This window comes from Castanea sativa, chromosome 5 (genome assembly GCF_040712315.1).
Source record: "Castanea sativa cultivar Marrone di Chiusa Pesio chromosome 5, ASM4071231v1".
Lineage (NCBI taxonomy): Eukaryota > Viridiplantae > Streptophyta > Magnoliopsida > Fagales > Fagaceae > Castanea > Castanea sativa.
In genome coordinates, this window is record NC_134017.1 from 68,319,843 (window position 1) to 68,340,073 (window position 20,231).

A 20,231-nucleotide genomic window follows, 5' to 3' on the forward strand; every position below is an offset into this window, starting at 1 on the left:
AACTTACTACCATAACCTTCGTAATTTGTGGCAAGAATTAGATCACTATCAAACTTTCAAAGCTAAATGTACACAGGATGCGATAGACTTTCAAAAATTTGTTGAAGATGAACGTATTTATGAATTCTTGGGAGGACTATGAGCTGAATATGATCAAGTTCGAGTCCAAATCTCGGGAAATGATCCTCTTCCCTCACTCAAAGAGGTGTTCTCATATGTTCAGAATGAAGAAAGTCGTCGGGGTGTTATGTTATATTCATCTACTACAAAACAATCTGCATTGGCCACTACTTTTCAACGTGCTGCCAAAGGAGATTCTAAGAATCGGGACAAAGGTCATTGGAATGCGAATGCTAGATGACAAGGACAAATTATTTTGTGATCATTGTAATAGGCCACGCCATACTCGGCAGACATGTTGGAGGCTCCATGGCCGTCCTACAAGAGGGCGAGGGGGTTGTTTTGGTGGATTCTCTCGTCCATGTGCAAACCACACTACTTCCATAGAGGACATACCTCCAGCGCCTACTTCAGCTCCTAATCATGAAAGGGCACTTAACACTGAGGAGTTAGCCCAGCGGCATCAGTTTAAGCTATGTCAATTTATGGCTTTATTGGAAACACCTACTGATACATCCTCATCCTTTGCCTATTCAGGTAACTTAGCTACAACCCTTAATGCATCGTCAACAGAGTATGATGATCCTTGGGTAATTGACTCGGGAACTATAGATCATATGACTAGTAAATCCTCATCTTTTTCCTCCTATAACCTTTGTTTTAGCAAGGACAAAATTAGAGTAGCCAATGGTTCTTTATCACCTATCTGTGGTAAAGGTTCGATTGTTGTGACTCCATTCATGCTTTTATCTTCTATGCTTCATGTTCCTAACCTGGCTGCAAATTTATTATCTATTGCTCGTATAACCCTTAAGTTAAATTGCCTAGCCATTTTTTACTCATCCTACTGTTGTTTTTAGGACCTAACCATGGGGGCGAATGATTGGCAATGGTAGCCTTAAGGATGGTCTCTACTATCTTGTCAAACAGCCCAAAGCACAAGGATGGCTCAAAAAGGCTTATCATACAGTGCAATCAGACGACTTAATAGCTCAAATTTGGTTATGGCATCAGAGACTAGGACGTCCCTCTTTTACATTGTTACAAAAATTGTTTCCTTCTTTATTTAAGCATAATAATGTTTCCATATTTCAATGTGAGACATGTGAACTAGCTAAACACCATTGATTGTCTTTTCCTCTTAGTAGCAATAAAATTTTTGCACCTTTTTCGCTTATTCATACTGATGTTTGGGGGCCCTCTAAGGTTGTTTCTCTAAATGGGGGTCGTTGGTTTATTTCCTTTATTGATGATTTTTCACGAACTACATGGGTATATTTGTTAAAAGACAAAAGTGATGTGTTTACCGTCTTTCAACTGTTTCACAAAATGGTTCAAATGCAATTCAACACCTCAATAAAAACGATTCATTCGGACAATGGAGGGGGAATATATGTCTGGTACTCTTCAAAAATATTTTCATACACATGGTATTATTCATCAAACCACTTGTGCTTATACCCCTTAACAAAATCAGGTTGCTGAAAGAAAAAATCAACATCTCCTAGAAGTCACACGGGCTCTTCTCCTTGCTGCCAGTGTTCCAAAGTCCTACTGGGGAGATGCCTTGCTCACTGCAACTTATCTCATCAATAGAACGCCATCTCGCGTCCTTGACTTCAAGAGACCACTTGAGGTACTTTTTTCATTTGTACCATCCTCTAATTTTATCATCCCTTCTCGTGTCTTTGGGTGTATTTGCTTTGTCCATCTTCATGGTCAATCTAGGAGTAAATTAGACCCTCGTGCCCTCAAATGTGTCTTTATAGGTTACTCTCCTACTCAAAGGGGATATAAATGTTATCACCCTCCTTCTCGAAAACACTTTGTGTCAATGGATGTAACCTTCTTTGAGACACAATTTTACTTGTCCTCACCTCAAACTCCTCCTCTGGGGGATTATAATGGTGATGAGGAGTTTTCTGTGTCATTACCTGTTCTTAGTACCTCACTAATGTTGACTCGAAAACTGATTTCATTTATGTTGAAGTGCAAAAGGTTAATAATGAGCTGTCATCCACTGATGATAAGCTGGATGAGACAACTGTGAAAGAACTAAGGGTCTGTTCAAGGTTCTAGAAAAGTAAGACTACTCCTAAAGCTCCCGAGCAATCATCTGAACCTGACTCAGGTAATTCTGCTACTGTTCTCTCTATACCCACCATAAATGATATTGATCTTCCTATTGCACAACGCAAAGGAGTTAGATCATGCACTCATCTTCCCATATCAAATTTTCTTTCATATCAACATATCTCACCTGTATTTTGTTCTTTCCTATCCAAGTTATCTTCTATGTCTATCCCTCAAACCTTCCAGGAAGCATTAGGAGATTCAAAATGGAAAGATGTGATGCAAGAAGAGATGAGAGCTCTTAAGAAAAATGACACATGGGATTTTGTTGACTTACCAAATGGAAAAAGGGCAGTTGGATGCAAGTGGGTGTTTACAATTAAGCATAAAGTAGATGGTCAGTGGAAAGATACAAAGCTACATTGGTTGCAAAAGGTTTCACACAAACCTATGGGATTGATTATAAGGAGACATTCGCACCAGTAGCAAAGATGAACTCTATACAAGTTCTTATCTCATTGGCAGCAAAGCCTCTACACCAATTTGATGTTAAGAATGCTTTTCCTCCATAGAGATCTTGAAGAAGAAGTATACATGGAACTCCTCCCTGGCCTTAAGCTACCAGCTTCTAATGGTAAAGTGTGAAAACTAAAGAAAGCCTCGTATGGACTGAGACAATCTCCTAGAGCATGGTTTGAAAGGTTTTCCCAAGCTATGTAGAAATTTGGCTATAATCAAAGTCAGGCTGATCATACATTATTTATTAAGCATTCACTACAAGGAAAAGTAACAGCTTTTATTGTCTATGTGGATGATATGGTGCTAACTAGAAATGATGAGGAAGAGATACAGAGACTAAAGCAATCCTTGGCACAAGAATTTGAAATAAAGGACTGGGGAAATCTGAAATATTTTCTAGGCATTGAAGTGGCAAGATCAAGGCATGGAATATTTCTTTCTCAACGGAAATACATACTCGATCTTCTCAAAAAAACAGGAATGTTGGGGTGCAAAGCTATTGATAATCTAATAGAGCAGAATGTCAAGTTGGGAGAAGAACTCAACAGCCCCTAGTAGAAAAAGGGAGATACTAGTGACTAGTTGGCAGACTAATCTACTTATCACACACTAGACTAGATATCGCTCATGCGGTAAGTGTGGTAAGTCAGTTTATGCATTCTCCACGAGAGACACATATGAAAGATGTTCATAGAATTCTCCGTTACTTAAAATCCTCACCAGGTAAAGGAGTACTATTTGCTCGACATGATCACTTGAAGATAGAAGCCTATGCAAATGTTGATTGGGTAGGTTCAATCATAGACCGACGCTCCACCTCTGGTTATTGTCTATTTGTTGGAGGTAACTTGGTTACTTGGCAGAGTAAGAAACAATTAGTGATTGCAAGATCCAGTGCAGAGGCTGAGTTTAGAGTATTGGCCCATGGGATATGTGAGATATTATGGATGAAGATATTATTGAGGGAGCTTGGATATGACAATAAGGATCCCATCAAGCTGTTTTGTGACAATAAAGTAGCAATTAATATTGCTCATAATCCAGTTCTACATGATCAGACGAAACATATTGAAATTGATAGAAACTTTATCAAGGCATCATTTGTACTCCATATGTAAGAACTGGATATCAACTCGCAGACATCTTGACAAAGGGGGTAGCAACTAATCACTTCTATAAAATTCTGGACAAGCTGGGCATGAGCGATACTTATGCCTCAGCTTGAGGGGGAGTGTTGACAGATTCTATGTATGGTATGTGTGGAAAGCTATATATGGTATAATATTGGGTGTGAAGGTGAAGGAAATATTCAGAGAAGGAAACTGAGTAATTAGAGATTATTTGATTTCCTATTTCTGTTTTTGTATTCCTATTCTAAGTTTAGGGTTTCTCTATTTAATCAATGTTGTACATAGTGGAATAAGCAAGTAATAATACAATTATTTTATTCCTCTCTTCTCTAGTTACTAGTTTCTTTTGTTTCTTCACCTATGAGAAAAACAAAAAAAACAAAAAACAAAAACAACCTTCATTTTATCGTCGTCATTACTTCACAATCCTTCGGCCTAGAGAAATTAAGTAGGGCCCAAACTACCTAATTTCCATACAATATACAATGCAACTTATTATTAGTTTTCTCCAACATTTCAAAAAGTCTTGGTAAGAATCTTGTAGTTTAACTAGCTAGCATCTCATAGTATTTTCAATAGAGACATCCATGATTCAAAACCTCAAGTGTCGATGTATAAAAATAATGTTTCAATAAATTTCCTTGTAAGAAATTGTAATCTTTAGCTATTTTATAGACAAAATGGAAAGACACTAAGAATAGTGTATAGTGATTTGATCACACTATATATATGTGTTTACAAGTTGAAAATTGCATGATATAGTGGTTAATATAGATAGGCATCTTTAATGTTTACTAAATAATGCAAATATCCTTCAATTATATTTTTACATTCTTGATTGTGTTTTACTAAATTTATTTGTTTTCTCCCCCTTTTGTTAGACATTGTTTCAATTGTCGTAAAAACAACTAAATTTTTGCAAGAATACCATATTTCAAATAAATTGTTTCTCACATAACAAAAAATTTAATTGTTTCTCTTATAAATCTTAGAAAAAATGATATTAAATTTCATTATGCTTAAAATAATTAATATAAAAAATAAAAATAATTAATTTTTCAAATTACATAGAATAAATACTACAATGTTAGATCCAAACGCACGCACATGCACGCACACACACACACATATGTATGTATGGGCTAAAATCCGAAGAGCCCAATAAGTATTTGGGTTGGATCAATGTCCACAATAACTAATTTGTAGAAGCAAGAGTTTCTGGACCAATGGTTGAACTTGAAATAGTAAATTCCCATAAAAGATTGATAATGGATGGTATAATGAGACAAATTCTGATAATAACACAAGTATTTTCTTTGTTTCTTCTTCCTTAGAATTACCAATGAGCTTTTACACTTAGTCAGATACAAGATTGAATTCTCACTCAATGTTCACTGTCTTTTTTCTCTCTTTTTTTTTTTCTCTCTCTCTCTCTCTCTCTTTTCGATCAGATCCTTGTACATGAGGGATCTCTTCCTTTTTATAGTCTTATTGCTTCAATTTTGGTCCTCCACCTGAATGGTGGATGGTTATTCTCTTGAATACTTGTCCCATCTTTCTCATTTCCTTCTTTTGGGGCTATGTTGAGTAAGTAACCAGCTGTGTAAGCACTGTTCAGGTGTTATTTAGCCATTAATACAGCATACATAGTTGGCATAGTTCATTTAATGCGGAGATGGTGGTATCTTTGCCAGAAAGTTTCCTTCGAGACTTATCTAGGTTAACAAATGTTACCTTCCTCGGATGGATATGTTTAGCTTGGCCTATGAGCCTTGAGGTTTCCTCGGCTCGTCCATATTCTTGTTCCTTCCTCGAGCTTATTACATCCTCATATGGCCTTTTTTCTCAGGTCATATGGGCTTGCATAGCTCATTCATACCTTTTCTTGGGCCCGATTTGATAGAATCCATCTAAGGCCCAATCTGTTGTATGTCCCTTTGGTCCTCACAATATGAATTTACAAATATTTAATTTTTTTTATGGCTTTTGTGTTAATTGTTGTCAAAGTAACTAATTGGATTTGAACTCTTTGATTTTTATACTCAATAATTCACTTGGCATAAAATTAAAATTAAATAAGACACGTGGCGCAAATTGAGAGTCTAATTAAAGTCTTATTGGATTTTTTCTAAGTTTTGACTAATAATATATATATATATATAGATTGATTGATTGATTGCAAATCATCCAAAAATACTAACATAAGAATGACGTAGCCCATGGGTTTAACATTATAAACTCCTTTTTTATTTAATAAAAGTTCAAAAAATATTATAAACTCTTTTAACATTATAACAACTGCAATCCATTTTGACATAATCAATTAATGCCAAAGGCAAGAAACTAAACATTATCAAAAAGTATTATTGAATCTCTTCTGTGGATTTAAAAGTATATTATTTATGTAGACCCATCAAAGGCCTTGTAGTTGAATTGGTATCTCCCCATACACAAAGTGCTGGGGGAATAAGGGGGAAAGAATTCGAGGTGCGGAGTTAGCAGCATGTTGTAATTATCTCTAAAAAAAATAAAATAAAAAAACTTATGTAGACCTCATAAGAAACCATGATTGCACAAGGTCCCACAAGAATTTAAAAGCTACAAGTGCATTATTGTTGGTGATTTATTTCCAGAATTAGATAAAATAACAACATGTTGTAATTATCTCTAAAAAATAAAATAAAACTTATATTGACCTCATAAGAAACCATTATTGCACAAGGTCTCACAAGAATTTAAAAGCTACAAGTGCATTATTGTTGGTGATTTATTTCCAGAATTAGATAAAATAGCAACATGTTTTTATTATCTCTCAAAAAGAAAAAAAAACTTAGGTAGACCTCATAAGAAACCATGATTGCACAAGGTCCCACAAGAATTTAAAAGCTACAAGTGCGTTATTGTTGGTAATTTATTTCCAGAATTAGATAAAATAACACTAATTAGTGTTGTACTAATGATATAGAAAAAACCTACAACAACAACACTGCAAATATCATTGTTACAATAAAAAAAATCACCCTTATGAACCTAGGATTGCTTTGGTCATTAGCATGTTTTCAATTATATTTCCTTGAATATCCAAAAAGGGAATATATTCATTACCAAGCTACAATGAGGGAGCTAAACCTCTTGTATGTTTCATGAAAGAAGAATTTTCAAACTCAATCAGTGCTTATACATATTTATAAAATCATTAGTAACATTTGTGAGTTGAAGCCAAATATATACACACAAAACAAACAATTTAAATCCATCGATTTTTTTTTGGTGGATGGGAGTAGATCAAAACCAAATCAAGAATTTATGCTATAAGCACAGCCTCTTCAACAACTAAAAAATTAAAATATTTTGTGTCAAAAAGGGAAATACCAATGGAAGGCATGGTAGACGACACCTTAAGGGACCAAAATTACAATCTTGTGGTCCTTGAGGGGCTTGTGATCTCACAACACACCTCCTCGACATGCAAAGGTTTCTGCAGCATTCAAGGAGAAGATTGGTCGTCTTTCCAATCACAAAATTAGGCAACATTGTGATTTGGAGCTCAACTTCAGACAAATGTTATTTTGACAAATTTAAAAAAAAAAAAATTTAAATTTAAAAGGTCCAAAATGCAATGTTCAACTAGATGCTATTCTTGAACATAGTGATTTGGAAACCTGAAAAATCAGGAAAGTCTAGAAGCACAGAATCATGGAAAGCAATTAGACATTGATTGCCTGTACGTGGATTAATGGTATGAGATCTTATAACTTATATGGTATGCTTAGTCTATTACAAAGTATTGTTATATATATATATAGCTTGGCTAGTTATTAGCCTATTAGGAACAAGCTTAGGAGTGTTCAATGAACCACTTTCTTTGTCTAAAATTTAGCCAAATAAAAAAACTAACACTAATTTTATAAAGGTCAAATTGACGTTCGCACAATATTCATCACAACAAACAATTTCTATTGCGAGGTCATAGAACATTAGAAATCAACGCAAAAGAGAACAACATGAAAAATTCATTAACAATCACAATAAAGTAGTAACTAATAACAATATCACCTGCAGAGCTATAATAAAAATAATATCTGCTAAGTATTAGTTAAAAAGTATACTGATCATTCAACTGTAAGTAAACATGTTGAGCGCCTCGGGAACATTGATATTTTCTCATGAACACTTTCCTTTGACTCTCTGCCTGAAACTTAAATTGTTACTCTCTTCAAGACTCTTGCCTTCTTTAGAATATATTTTATAAAATCCACTTCATGTTTCAAACCTTCAAATCTTCTATAATAAAAACTTGTAAGGCGTGGCCACAGATAATCAGAGTCATCACCTGGTGGCTTCTTCCAGCAAAACTTGTGTATATCAAAACAAATATAACCCTGATGACAACAAACAGGACAGACAATAAGTTTAAGTTTAAGAAAGATGAAAGATCAACCAAAAGTATCTATACCTTTATTAAATAAACTGACCTTATTAGCAACAACAAGAGTTTCTAGATTAGGAGCCATTTGGAGCAAGTCAAGTAGGACATGCCAGTCGGGATCGTGTGTTTTATAGTCCACTCTGACCAAATTCTGGAACGAGCAAGGATAAGTACTCAACATCAATTTGATAGAACATGAAAAGCAACACTTTGACCACATGTTACACAACTCAAATATCTTTTTATTGGAGGCGAATCTTGACATATTGGAATACAATATCTTAGTATATTTTCTACGCGTGAAAAACTCAACCATATATGTAAAGTGTCATTTGAACTAAAACTCATAATTTTATCAAAATAATTAAATAAATAATATTTATGAAGGGGATCTAACTTCTATGGAACAAGGAGGGAAAGAAAATGATAGGACTGTGACATCAATGTACAAATATAGAGATTTGCCAGAACTAGGTTGTCTGGTTTTTCATGGAATTTGATGTCCCGCACACCATCACTGAAACAAAAGTACTCGAGCTGGGGAGTTTATCTCGAATTTGTTATCAGAGTCAGAGCTATATGTTTCTTTGATACTAAGACGTTTCAGGGAAGGTACGCTTATTTTACATTCGATGTTATCGTCCCCACATACAATTGTAAATGTCAAATCTTCGAGTACAGGGAAGCCAAAGAGGAGCCTGGAGAAAGAGTCCGAGTCTTCCTGTGTATAAATAATTTCTAGCAGTTGCAGTATCTTTAGGCACGGGAATTGAACCGACGAAGTACGATCATCAATACCGATATCAATTTCAATATCACCGCTTAATTTAAGAACCACTTATGTCCTGCAACAAGAGAAAACGCTACGAGCCAACTCCAGATGTTCCCCTCCCCACACCCAAGGGGTATAGCATATCTCGAGATCGAGTTCTTTGACTTCACGAGCAGCCGCGGCGCGGAGCCATGTGTTCAGACGAGAACAGGCATGCCCCAAAGAGCATTTGAGACGAAGAGTCTGGAGGTGGTGGGAAGCCTCTGATCCACATGTGGATGTGGGTGCTGCTTCCAATAATTCTTGTTGAGCCAAACTCTTGACACAATATGTTGAAAGCTTACATCTCCATATGACCACGAATCTTTGATCGTGTTAACGTCGAGGTCTAGTCTTGGAACGAGTTTCCAAAGGGACTTCCAACTACTGGACAAGATGCTTGTGGCCACTGCCTCTTTGGTTGGAAGGAACTACAGGATGTGGCACATAAGAGATTCCGGGAGATCACTCATCCTGTCCACCATTGCTACAGCTTTTTCGGGAGAAACTAGTGTCTGCCTCTTTGTATTAGCTGACTCACCCATCATTAACATTAGGGTTTGCTGCCTGGAACTAAACTAATGATGAAATTTATGGACTGGGTAGAAATGGAATACGTCTTAAGTCTTAAGACACCAAGGCCTAGGCCACCACGAAATGGCCCAAGGATTTTTTTTTTTTCCTTTTTCTTTTTCAATACCTCTGTTTGGATGGATTTTAGAATTTGAAATAAAGAGTTTTGAAGAACATGTATAAATTGCTTAGAAATTTTTTATAAAACAAATCAATAAATATATATATATATATACACACACATATATACAAGCAGAGATCTCACTTCCAATTTATAAAAAAATAAAAATAATAATAACTTCCAATTCATCATTAGCATTTAACACTCCTTGTGTCCCTTCGTAATCCCAACTTATTAAAATCAATGTTTTTACTCATTTTTCAAGTCTTAATTCAGCACTTTTATATAATGTTAATTAATGGAGACGTATGGTCAAGAAAGATATACAATCACTAAAAATATTTTTAAAAAAAATTTACAATCTAACCTTAACACCCATTATTTTATAAATTCCCGTTTCTAGAATCCAAATTGGATCTACGTCTCATTTCTTCTTGGCAAAACTCAAGGTATTTTCTACCTTTTATTTTCTTCTCTCCTTTTTATTATTGAAATAGTGTTGTTGTCTACTTGAATATCAAATAAATATTTCAATATTTAATTTGCTACATCAAGTTGGACCAAACTGTTTGTGATGCCTTCGAATTGCAGGTGATTTATTTATTTTTATACACAAATGCATGAAAATGGTAGGACCATCATAAGCATAAAGGTGATCATAAGTTTAGATATTGACAAACAATTGAGATACTGCATTCATCAATTCTGATAGCTTTTGTCCCTTTTGAAAATCTAAACAATTTATAGGATTCTAGCCATAAATATTTAGCATGTAATTTATGATGCAAAAAATAAGATTGGTATCCCATGTGGTAGAAATTAGAGAGGACTAAATAAACTTTTAGTTAAATGCACACAAATTATATTTTTTTTAAGCTTTTCAATAGTATTTACGTGGCCTAGCTTAAAGCAATATTTTATTGGCAAAATCAGTGATATGTTCATTCAATCAAATCAGCAAGCAACAAGGGTATGTCATATGTAATCTTTTTATTGTAAATGTTATTTCATTCAGTTATTTTATTATATATGTACTACTTTTTTATTGGTAGTTCCTAATTTATATTGCTTTTTTTTTAATATTGTGGCTAATAATATGTGCTTATTTTACTTATTAAAGCAAATATATGTTTATTTTGATGTTCATTTCCATGAGCTATCTTTAAGTTTTTCCTGCTCACTCAATTCCTATTGACGTAAAAAGTGAAGATCGAAATCCTATAGAAACTAAGTTTATTGTTTTAGCATGAGACCAACATAATTTAATTATACTATTATGCAAAAGTTGAGACCAACATAATTTTAGGCAATGTTTTCCTGTGCATCACACAAGTTGAACTAGTTTTACAAATTGATGTTTCACGTATCGATCACAAATAATTAAGTAAGTCAACATTTTTATATTTTATTAAGTTTTTAAAATCTATTAATCAAATTTATTGTCATATCAATTATTTTGTATCTTTAGTATTTTCCAAATAATTAGTATAGTATAATTTTTGACAAATTATGAAACAAGCTTTAAAAAATTTGTACAAACAAAAAACTACTAGTGATATTTTGGGATTTAATTGATAACCCAAAGGTAATAACATTTTTTTATAGTGTTCCATGTATGTACTTGGAATCCAAATTCCCCCTCCCCACTATCTACTTATATAAAATATACTTGAGATATTATGAATTTGAACTTACATCTTATAAGAGTTTTCATAAATTAATGTCATATGACTAAGTTCCTGGCTATTTACCCCTCGTACCAAAAAAAAAAAAAAAGTTTTAGCCCATCTGCTCATCAGTTGTGCCGAATGATCAATGCTTACATCTTTTGTTTTTGTTTTTATTTTGTTTTTTTGTTTTTGTTTTTTTGAGAAAAAGATAAGTGCATAGTGCATACAACTAGTACGGCTAACAATTAATACTAGCATGTATCATGTATGTATGAGGGCATGTTAGTTTCCATTTATTTCCATGCAAAATATGTGTTTTTGTATTATTCTTGTTCAAAACCATAAATTTTAAATTGATGATGTCCTTTAATTATCAAACGGGCCCCAATTTTAAAACTGGGTATTTTTAATCGCATTATTTTTATTGCTCTTCCCCTTCATGGGTCTTATTAACCTAAACAGTTTCCCCATCATTTTAGACCAAAGAGTCATTCACTGTTAACAAAAGTGTGGCAATCTCTACTGATGCCTCAACCCATTATATATATCTAGCAACACAGCTTGCTGTACAAAAGTGAGACAATGAGTATATTCTCTTATTTTATCTACTTGATCTTTACCCCTTTCAGTCAAAAGATTAGCACCATTGTTTGCCTCGCGGTATGCATGTTGCAGCCAAACCATCCATTGCCTCTCTTTTCTAGATTAAGAGAGCTAATAATCCAGGATCCCATATGCCATTTGGGGCCCATATCTAAACTCCCAAAACTTTGCAATAGTGTTTGAGGCATAGCCTAGTATCCTTTAATCCAATGGCCAACCTGGCTTGGCAATACACCCCTAGCCCCTACTTTGCCAAGATTATGAGTCTGTTTAGATAGAACTTATTTTGCTGAAACTGAAAACTGAAAACACTGTAGCAAAATAATTTTTAAATGTGTGAATAATGCCATGAAACCCATTTTTAATAAAAAAAAATGGCTGAAAAGTGATGTTTGTGGGTTTCGTGAACAGTGCACAAGTGCACTATTCACAGTAAAAGTCAACATTAACGGCTGAAAAAAAAAAAAAAAGAAAAGCTGAGTTTTTTGCGCGTTTACTTCCTGCAACTATAGCGTGGGTCCCATGTCCAAAACGCAAACGCTGAAACGTAGGAAACGACGGATCCAAACACATTCTATATATCTTAGGAGCTTCCATATGTGATTAAGAGTTAAAGGGTATTGAGGGGGATATGGTAGAGTATTGGTGGAATGCAATCTTAGTTGAATTTGTTTTGGTATTTGGGATGACATTGAACTACAATAAAAGCCATTTCACTATACAAAACTAGGCAACTAGTTAGAGTTTTTTAATAATGTAATTTAGATTCCTCAAATAAATTTAGATTTAAATTGAAATTGTGACTTGAAGTAACAATTTAAGTTAAAAATCAGTTTGTGTGTATGTTGTGTTTGTCAGGATAACTTCCATAAATTTAACCATGTAGTTGCATTGAATAATGAGTCATATAATTGAATTTAATTATGTTTAGATAATGATGATATTGTTTCATCAAGTTTTCAGGTGGAAGCTTCATACACATATACACTTAGATTAGACTAGAGTAGAATTTATTTCTTGTAAATAAAAAAAAAACTCTTGAAATTGTTTTTTTTATATAAATTCTGAAATTGGCCTTAGCAAAATTGATGGTAGGGTCCTCTCTGATGTGGCATCATATGAGTGCCGGGGGTATTGGTCTCTGTTACCCGAGAGGTTCTTGATCCATCATAAAAAGGGTATGCGGCTATGCGACTGTGATACTTTCTCTGAGCCAAACTTTTCAGTACTGGATTTTCTTTATTCATTTGGTATGCAGCAGTAAATATCGAAAGTAAAGCATAGCTCTTGAATAGTAATAACTAGATAAAGAAATAATTCTTTCTTTCTTTTTTTTTAATTCAATGGCTAATTTGTTAGCTTTAGCTCAACAGCATCTTCTCATCTAAATTCCCTATTGTAAGTATCGAATTTATCAAAAATAAAAATTGTTTCTTTGCTAGAAGGAGAATTTGAAACCCTAGATCAAACAATATCATTAGGTCATGAGACTCTTGAAATTTTCATATATTTTTGTTTTATAATAATTTGGTTATTTACTTGTTTTGGTTTGGTATAACTTTTTTTTCCCTTAAAAAATAAACCAGATAAAAGTAAAATTACACTTCAAAAAGTTGAGAATAATATGGTACATGGACAGATTAACTAAATTAACTAGAAATAAGTTAAAGCCAAACACACAAAAAAAATTATTTATTTGGTTTAGTTTATTCAACCTACAAGATCTTCCATATTATGCCATATAAGCTTTGGTAGCCTCACATTTTTTCACATTTTTTTTATTATTTTTAATTCTTTATTTAGTTGACAGATAATTTCTATTTCAGTCCCATTCGGACCTATTCGGTCCATTTTATCCACTTCAGTCTATTCAGTCCACTTCACTTCCGTTCAGTCCACTTCGGTTCTATTCAGTCCAATTCGGTCCTATTCAGTCTCATTCAGTCCAATTCAGTCCTATTTGGTGCACTTTGATTCTATTCGATCATATTCGCTCCACTTTAGTCCTATTCAGTTCAACTTGGTCATATTCGGTCCATTATATCCTATTTGATCCATTTTGTTTACTTTGGTCTTATCCGGTCCGCTTTGGTCCTACCTGGTCTATTTAGTTTACATCAGTCTACCTTAGTCCTATTCGGTCCATCTGTAAACTTTGGTCCTATTCAATACATCCAGTCCACTTTGGTCTTATTCGTTCCACATTGGTCCCATTCCGTCCATTCTGTCTACTTTAGATCTATTTTGTCCACTTTGGTTATATTCAGTCCATTCAGTCAACTTTGTTCATATTCAGTCCTATTTAGTCCACTTTGGTCCATTTTGGTTCACTTCGATGCATTCGGTCCATTTCATTATTATTAACCCTTTTTTTTTTTTGTTAAATATAGTCTTGAAGTGAGTTATGATTAATTGATTGATGATCAATGTGATTAACCAAGAATTTAACTCTATTTTGTTGTCAATTCATTAATATCAAAGGTGCTCCTTTCTAAAAAAAATTGGTTAATTTGGTTTTATTTTTAGAAAATTTCTTACTGATATAAATTCAATACATTGTGCTTAAGAATGCAAAATATATGATATATGGTATATATATATATATATATATATATATATGTGTGTGTGTGTGTGTGTGTGTGCGCGCGCGCGTGCGCGCTCGCGCTCGCACGTACCCAACTTTCCACTGAAGGCTTAACCTAGTAATTAGGCTCACAATTTACTTGTTTTGGTGGGTTGTTGAGTATCCTACAATGGGTAGCTCCTGGGCGGGTTCACTTATTTGCTTGGTATAGTAATTAGCCTCTCTCACCAAAAGCTTCTCCTTATATGCTCGGCTATTTTCCGAATCTCTTCTCTCAAAATGTCTAACCCCTTTCTCCTCTTTCCTTTGTATATGTATAACTTAAGGATAGTGGGTTGAATCATGATTGCCCTCTGGCACTACTCGTGTGGGTGGGGCCCAATTTAATTATTCCTAACAAGAATATGCTTCATTGGGAATAGAAGCGGGGACGTTGGAGCTGGTGCTAGACGCTGAAAGTTGCTCGGCAGCAGAGTCCCCCAAGGCACTCTCGGCGTGCCGAGGTATGACCAAGCAACAGTGGTACACCCATTACTGATTATGAAGACCGTCTTGTCGTGAATTGAATTCCTAAATGATGGGCTGATGCTTTAGGCCTCTCAAGGTTAACCATGGAATGGTGGGCCCATGGCCGGGTACTGTTCATAGGCCGATTTGGATTTGGGCCCAAGGGAAATTGGGCCTCTTGTCATATGCCATACAATATATATATATATATATATATATATATATATATATATATATATATATATATATTTTAATGGATTATGGAACATGGTTGAGATTTCTTTGCAAACTACAAATGGACTAAATGCTAAAATAAAGATATAGGTAATATATGCCACCAAAGTATATTGATATTTTTATTCTCATATTTGACACCAAAGTATCTTGATATAAGATGAAATAAATGCTTCGAAGATGCTCGTACCATTTTCGCTCAGGCTTAGAAGAAAATATGCATATGTGGGTGTGGATCATGCATGTTTCCTTCTAAAATATGATGTTTAATGATAAGTCTGTTTGTCATCTCTTTCCTTATGTTGTGAATATTAGTTAATTGTTTTTATGGGAAAAAAATAGCATGGTAGAAATATAAGTGATGTATCTTTGTTTCATCTGATAAAAAGTCATTTATTTTGAACTAGAATTATTAAAATGAAATGTTAGAAGTTCTTAAAAAATTCAAATGAATTTTAAAATGAATAATTTATACAGTTTTACTGTAAAATTTTTTATTAAAATATATTCTAATTTTTTTTTTTCAAATTTGAAGATGGAGGGATCAATTTGTTTTTAAACCGAAGTCCAAGAGATATTTTTGCATTCTTTGCTTGATTTTTTAAAAAGTGAAATCTATATGGGGACAGGCATATTGCCAATATGTGAAAAAGGAAAACTGCATACATATAAACTCAAGAATTTAAGAGCAGGTTTCATCAAAAAACAAAAAAATCCCAAGGAGATCACATAGAGTATTCAATCCCAAGGAAAAGGATAGTAATGGATAAAAAATTAAATTAAATTAAATTATTATAAAAAAAAAAACTGATGGTAGAAATATCAGTAAACCGCTTGCAAGAAAAATCAGAAAGAAAGGAATTCATTCCAATATTGTGAACTCAGATCATCTGAAATCCCCTTTAGTGTGAAGAAATTTTACATCATTTTTGGATAAACCAGAAAATCCCCCCTTTTTCCCCTCTTCTTCTTTGCAAAACCAAGGTAGAAGAGTTTGAGTACTCTGTGATCTCCAAGAAGACATCCCTGATAAGTGCATACCTAAGTGACCCAATAGAGCTAGATGCCATCCTCTGGCAATATGAGTCTCACAAAATTCAACCGCAAGAACAGAGCAAAGAGATCATTCATGGTTTTAAAAACCTCCATATACCGGTCAAAAACCAAGAACCTGGAGCTTTTCCGGTTCTTTTGACCGTACTAGTTTTTAAAACCATGTGTACATTGACCACTCATCCACCTCCGCAATGGTAGATCAGCACATTCCTCATTGAACTGTCTAGGTTTCTTGAAAGCACAAATTTATAGCGGAAGAATGCAGCCTTACCGAACTCAGGAGGAGATTGCATGGGCAACTTGCCATGCTAAAATGTGTGATTTGAAGCTCACTTTGCCATACTGAACTCAAGTTTCTGCATTCTCTTCTTGAATAAGTGGGCTAACAATGGCCTTATATGTTTGTCTATCAGGGATCACTCCCTTAAGCACCATCTCATCATGCAATTCAATCACCTCCTCTGGACTGCAATTCTTGCTGAAATTGGTAACAAGTGTTGTGTATGATATGGAATCAGGAACAATGCCATGACGAGCCATCAACTTCATAAGGTCTTTTGCCTGTTGAAAACACCCAAACTTGCACAAGAAGTTGATTAGTGTATTATACGTGACTCTGTTCTCTAAAATCCCCACCTTTCTCATTTCTGAAAACAAAGCAAATGCCTCGTCAATCTTCCCACCGATGCAATAGCCATTAATCAAAGTATTATACGTTATCGCATCAAATAAACCCATGCTCTGTAAAACATTTGTCAAGAGTTTTGCAACATCCATCGCTGCCTCTTTGCATAAACCATTTATGACAGAATTGTATATAACCAAGTTGGGTTTTTCATCCACCTTTATCATTTGGTCATAGATCTGAACTGCATACTCTACATTTCCTTCCTTGCAGTACCCATCAATCAAACTACCATATGTAACAAGGTCAGGAATTAAACCATGAACAAACATACTGCCCAACAATTGCTTGGCTCCTGCTATTTTTTTGCTTCGGCACATATAATTTATGAGAATATTGTGAGAAAAAGCATCTTCAATGAGGTTCTTTCCTATTACCTGGTTATTCAGTCTAAGAGCTTCAGTCACATATCCATTTTTGCAAAGCCCCTTCGTGAGGATCGAGTAGGTGAATTGATCAGGGCATATACGCTTATCAATCATGTCAGACAATAGCAAAGAAGCTCCCTCCATATCTCCTACCTTGTAAAGCCAATGGATAACTGTATTGTAAACGACAGTATTAGGAATTAAGCCCCTTTCCACCATTTCATTACACAACTTAAAAGCCTCCTCCAAACTCCCTCCTCTTGCATGCCCATCTATCAGAGTCCCATAGGTCCTTTCATTGGACTCAATACCCACCTTAGTCATTTCAATACGTACTTCTTCTGCCAATGCTATGTTCCCGATCTTACAAAACCCATTAATAATACAATTATAAGTAACTGAATTGGGCCTTACACATCCCCCTGACATCACCCCCATCTTCCTTACAAGCTTCAGGGCAAGTTCCAAGTTGCCCATCTTGCAAGCTCCATCTATGATCATGTTAAAAGTAACAACATTGGGCCAAATTTTATCCTTCAACATCCGGTAAAATACCGAGATTGCTTCTAGTAATTTACATTCCTTACAAAGAGCATAAACAATCAAATTGAAAGTATTCACATTTTCACCATACCCATATGAAATCATTTCTTTATACACCTTCCAAAATCTATCAACTTCATTCAACTTCAAAAGGTGACCCAGAAAGTTATTCCAAGCGTGAATTGTAACCCAACAACCGCCCATTCTCAACTTGTTGATCACTTCATAAGCACAATTGGTCGCCCCAAACTGAGTACAGGCCCTTACCAATGCATCAAACACTGCTGGACTTGAATCATCTCCTTCATAACTATTAATCAACCCTTCCAAAACATCGAATGGAGCCAATCCTCTTACACACATTAAGTTCCCCATATGAGCCAAGGCCTCATCGAACCTCCTTAATTTTACCAACAAATGAATTACAGCACAACAAGATTCCAATGAGTGCGAAAAATTCTTCTCTCCAATCCAATTGTAGAACTCCAAAGCTAACTGTGGCGAGTTCCGAAACTCGCCAACCACACGACATACTAATGAGTTGGTGATACTCAGAGACATTTGCTCCAAAAGTTTCCATCTCCTCTGCTTTAAATTAACACAAATTGCTCTAAAAACAATGTCCTCAGTACTTGGATTTGAGAACTGCTTACCAACGTGAAAACCCCGGCACATAAAAGTACTTCTTTTCCTTAAACAAAAGCTTAAAAACATAGAATGTTTAAAACCCAGTTCATCAAATGGCCTAATATCTGCAACAATAACAAAAGTAAAGGAAAAACCAAATTAGTGTAGCTGATAATCCCATATCCTTTTTTATTTGGAATTATGGGTAACCCCCAAAAGATGGTTTGCTCAAAAACATAGAATGGTTAAACCCCAGGTCATTAATGGCTTAGTTTCTGCAATATATAGTAAAAAGAAAAAAAGGAAAACCAAAAAAGGTATAGCTAACAAAGTTTATATCTTTTTTGATTTGGGATTATGACCAACACCCAAAAAATGGGTTGGCTTAAAAACATAGAACAGTTAAACACCAAGTCATTCAATCGCTTAATTTCTGCAATCTATAGTCATAGTAAAGGTAACCCACATAAGTACAGCTAATAAAGTTTATATCTTTTTATCAGCTATGCAATATTCATCTTCCAATACAATGATTTGGCTAGTATCCATCATCTATAGTCAAGATACATATTCAATATTCAGACTCAAATCAGAAAAAAGGAAAATATTTTTAAAAAAAAGTATTCCAACATTCAGGGCCCATTAAAGAATACTCTCAATGAATTACTTACAAACACTAGAGTTGAGTGTTAAAATGTCTAAATCTAGAATCCTATATTTTTACCTACCCTCAGTTATATTTTTGAAAATCAAGTCAATATGAACAAGAACAAATTTTTGTTTTTGTAGATGAATCAAAGATAAATTAAATACTAAAGAAAAAGGAATACAATTCCTAAAACCCAGATAAATTTAGCATCACAAAAACAACACCAAAATCACAGTACAGGACAGCAAAACCCTCTTCTACACTGCACAAACAGTACATTAATAATAATAATAAAACCAGCAAATCCAAAACTCACATTAATATTCAAATACAATTCATTCAGGAAAAAAAATTAATAGAATTTTTTTTTTTTTAAGTAAGTATTTCCAATATAAGAATTCAACCACATTAATCTACAACACTCCAAATTTTACAAAAATAAAAATAAAAATTGAAGGAATAAAAGTTATCAATGAATAAAACAAAAGGAAATTTAGTATTAATGGAAGACCAACCTTAAAAAAAAAAAAAATTTAGATTTCTATGTTCGTCTGTGAAAGGGTGGTAGTTTTGACCGGTGGAGGGGCGGAGCGACGTACAAGAGGTGGCTTTGAGAGTCGGAGACTGGGTGGGCCGGCGGTGGAGGGAGAAGAGGGCTTGGGGTGACCGTTGGGAGCTGGGTTACTGGGTTACAGAGAAGTAGATGAGAGGGAGAGTGTACGTATTAGGTTTTTTTTTTAATAGGTGGTGTAGCCGTGTAGTTAAGTAATTAAGTTAACTGGCAAAAGTCCTGTAGCAAATTTTTTTTTTTTTTTTTTTTTGAAGAAGCTAACAAAAGAAAATTTCTAATCATACGTAAAAATGGTACAACTTGTGTCACAACTATCTACATGGCAGAATATAAGTAGTGAAAAGAAAAATTTGTAAGT

General features: G+C 34.4%; 1 protein-coding gene, 1 long non-coding RNA gene and 1 pseudogene across 2 annotated transcripts; all 3 read right to left on the reverse strand.

Moving 5' to 3' along the window:
* Nucleotides 1-7,837: 7,837 nt before the first annotated feature.
* On the reverse strand, nt 7,838-8,425 carry LOC142633249 (uncharacterized). The gene is made up of 2 exons (XR_012843854.1): nt 8,318-8,425; nt 7,838-8,224 (listed from the first exon to the last, which is right to left on the reverse strand). It is a non-coding gene; the product is annotated as an uncharacterized LOC142633249 (long non-coding RNA).
* A 177-nt stretch (nt 8,426-8,602) lies between these two features.
* Nucleotides 8,603-9,627, reverse strand: LOC142633248 (F-box/LRR-repeat protein At3g59190-like; annotated as a pseudogene).
* Nucleotides 9,628-16,218: 6,591 nt separating this feature from the next.
* LOC142636363 (uncharacterized) lies at nt 16,219-19,571 on the reverse strand. The gene has a single exon (XM_075810558.1). It carries the CDS (start codon nt 18,738-18,740, stop codon nt 16,779-16,781), a length of 1,962 nt encoding a protein of 653 aa, XP_075666673.1. The 5' UTR covers nt 18,741-19,571; the 3' UTR covers nt 16,219-16,778.
* Nucleotides 19,572-20,231: the final 660 nt, after the last annotated feature.

Bases quoted from the DNA above. Each gene is read 5' to 3' on its own strand.
- LOC142636363 (XM_075810558.1), bottom strand. From the start codon at position 18,740: ATGTTTTTAAGCTTTTGTTTAAGGAAAAGAAGTACTTTTATGTGCCGG.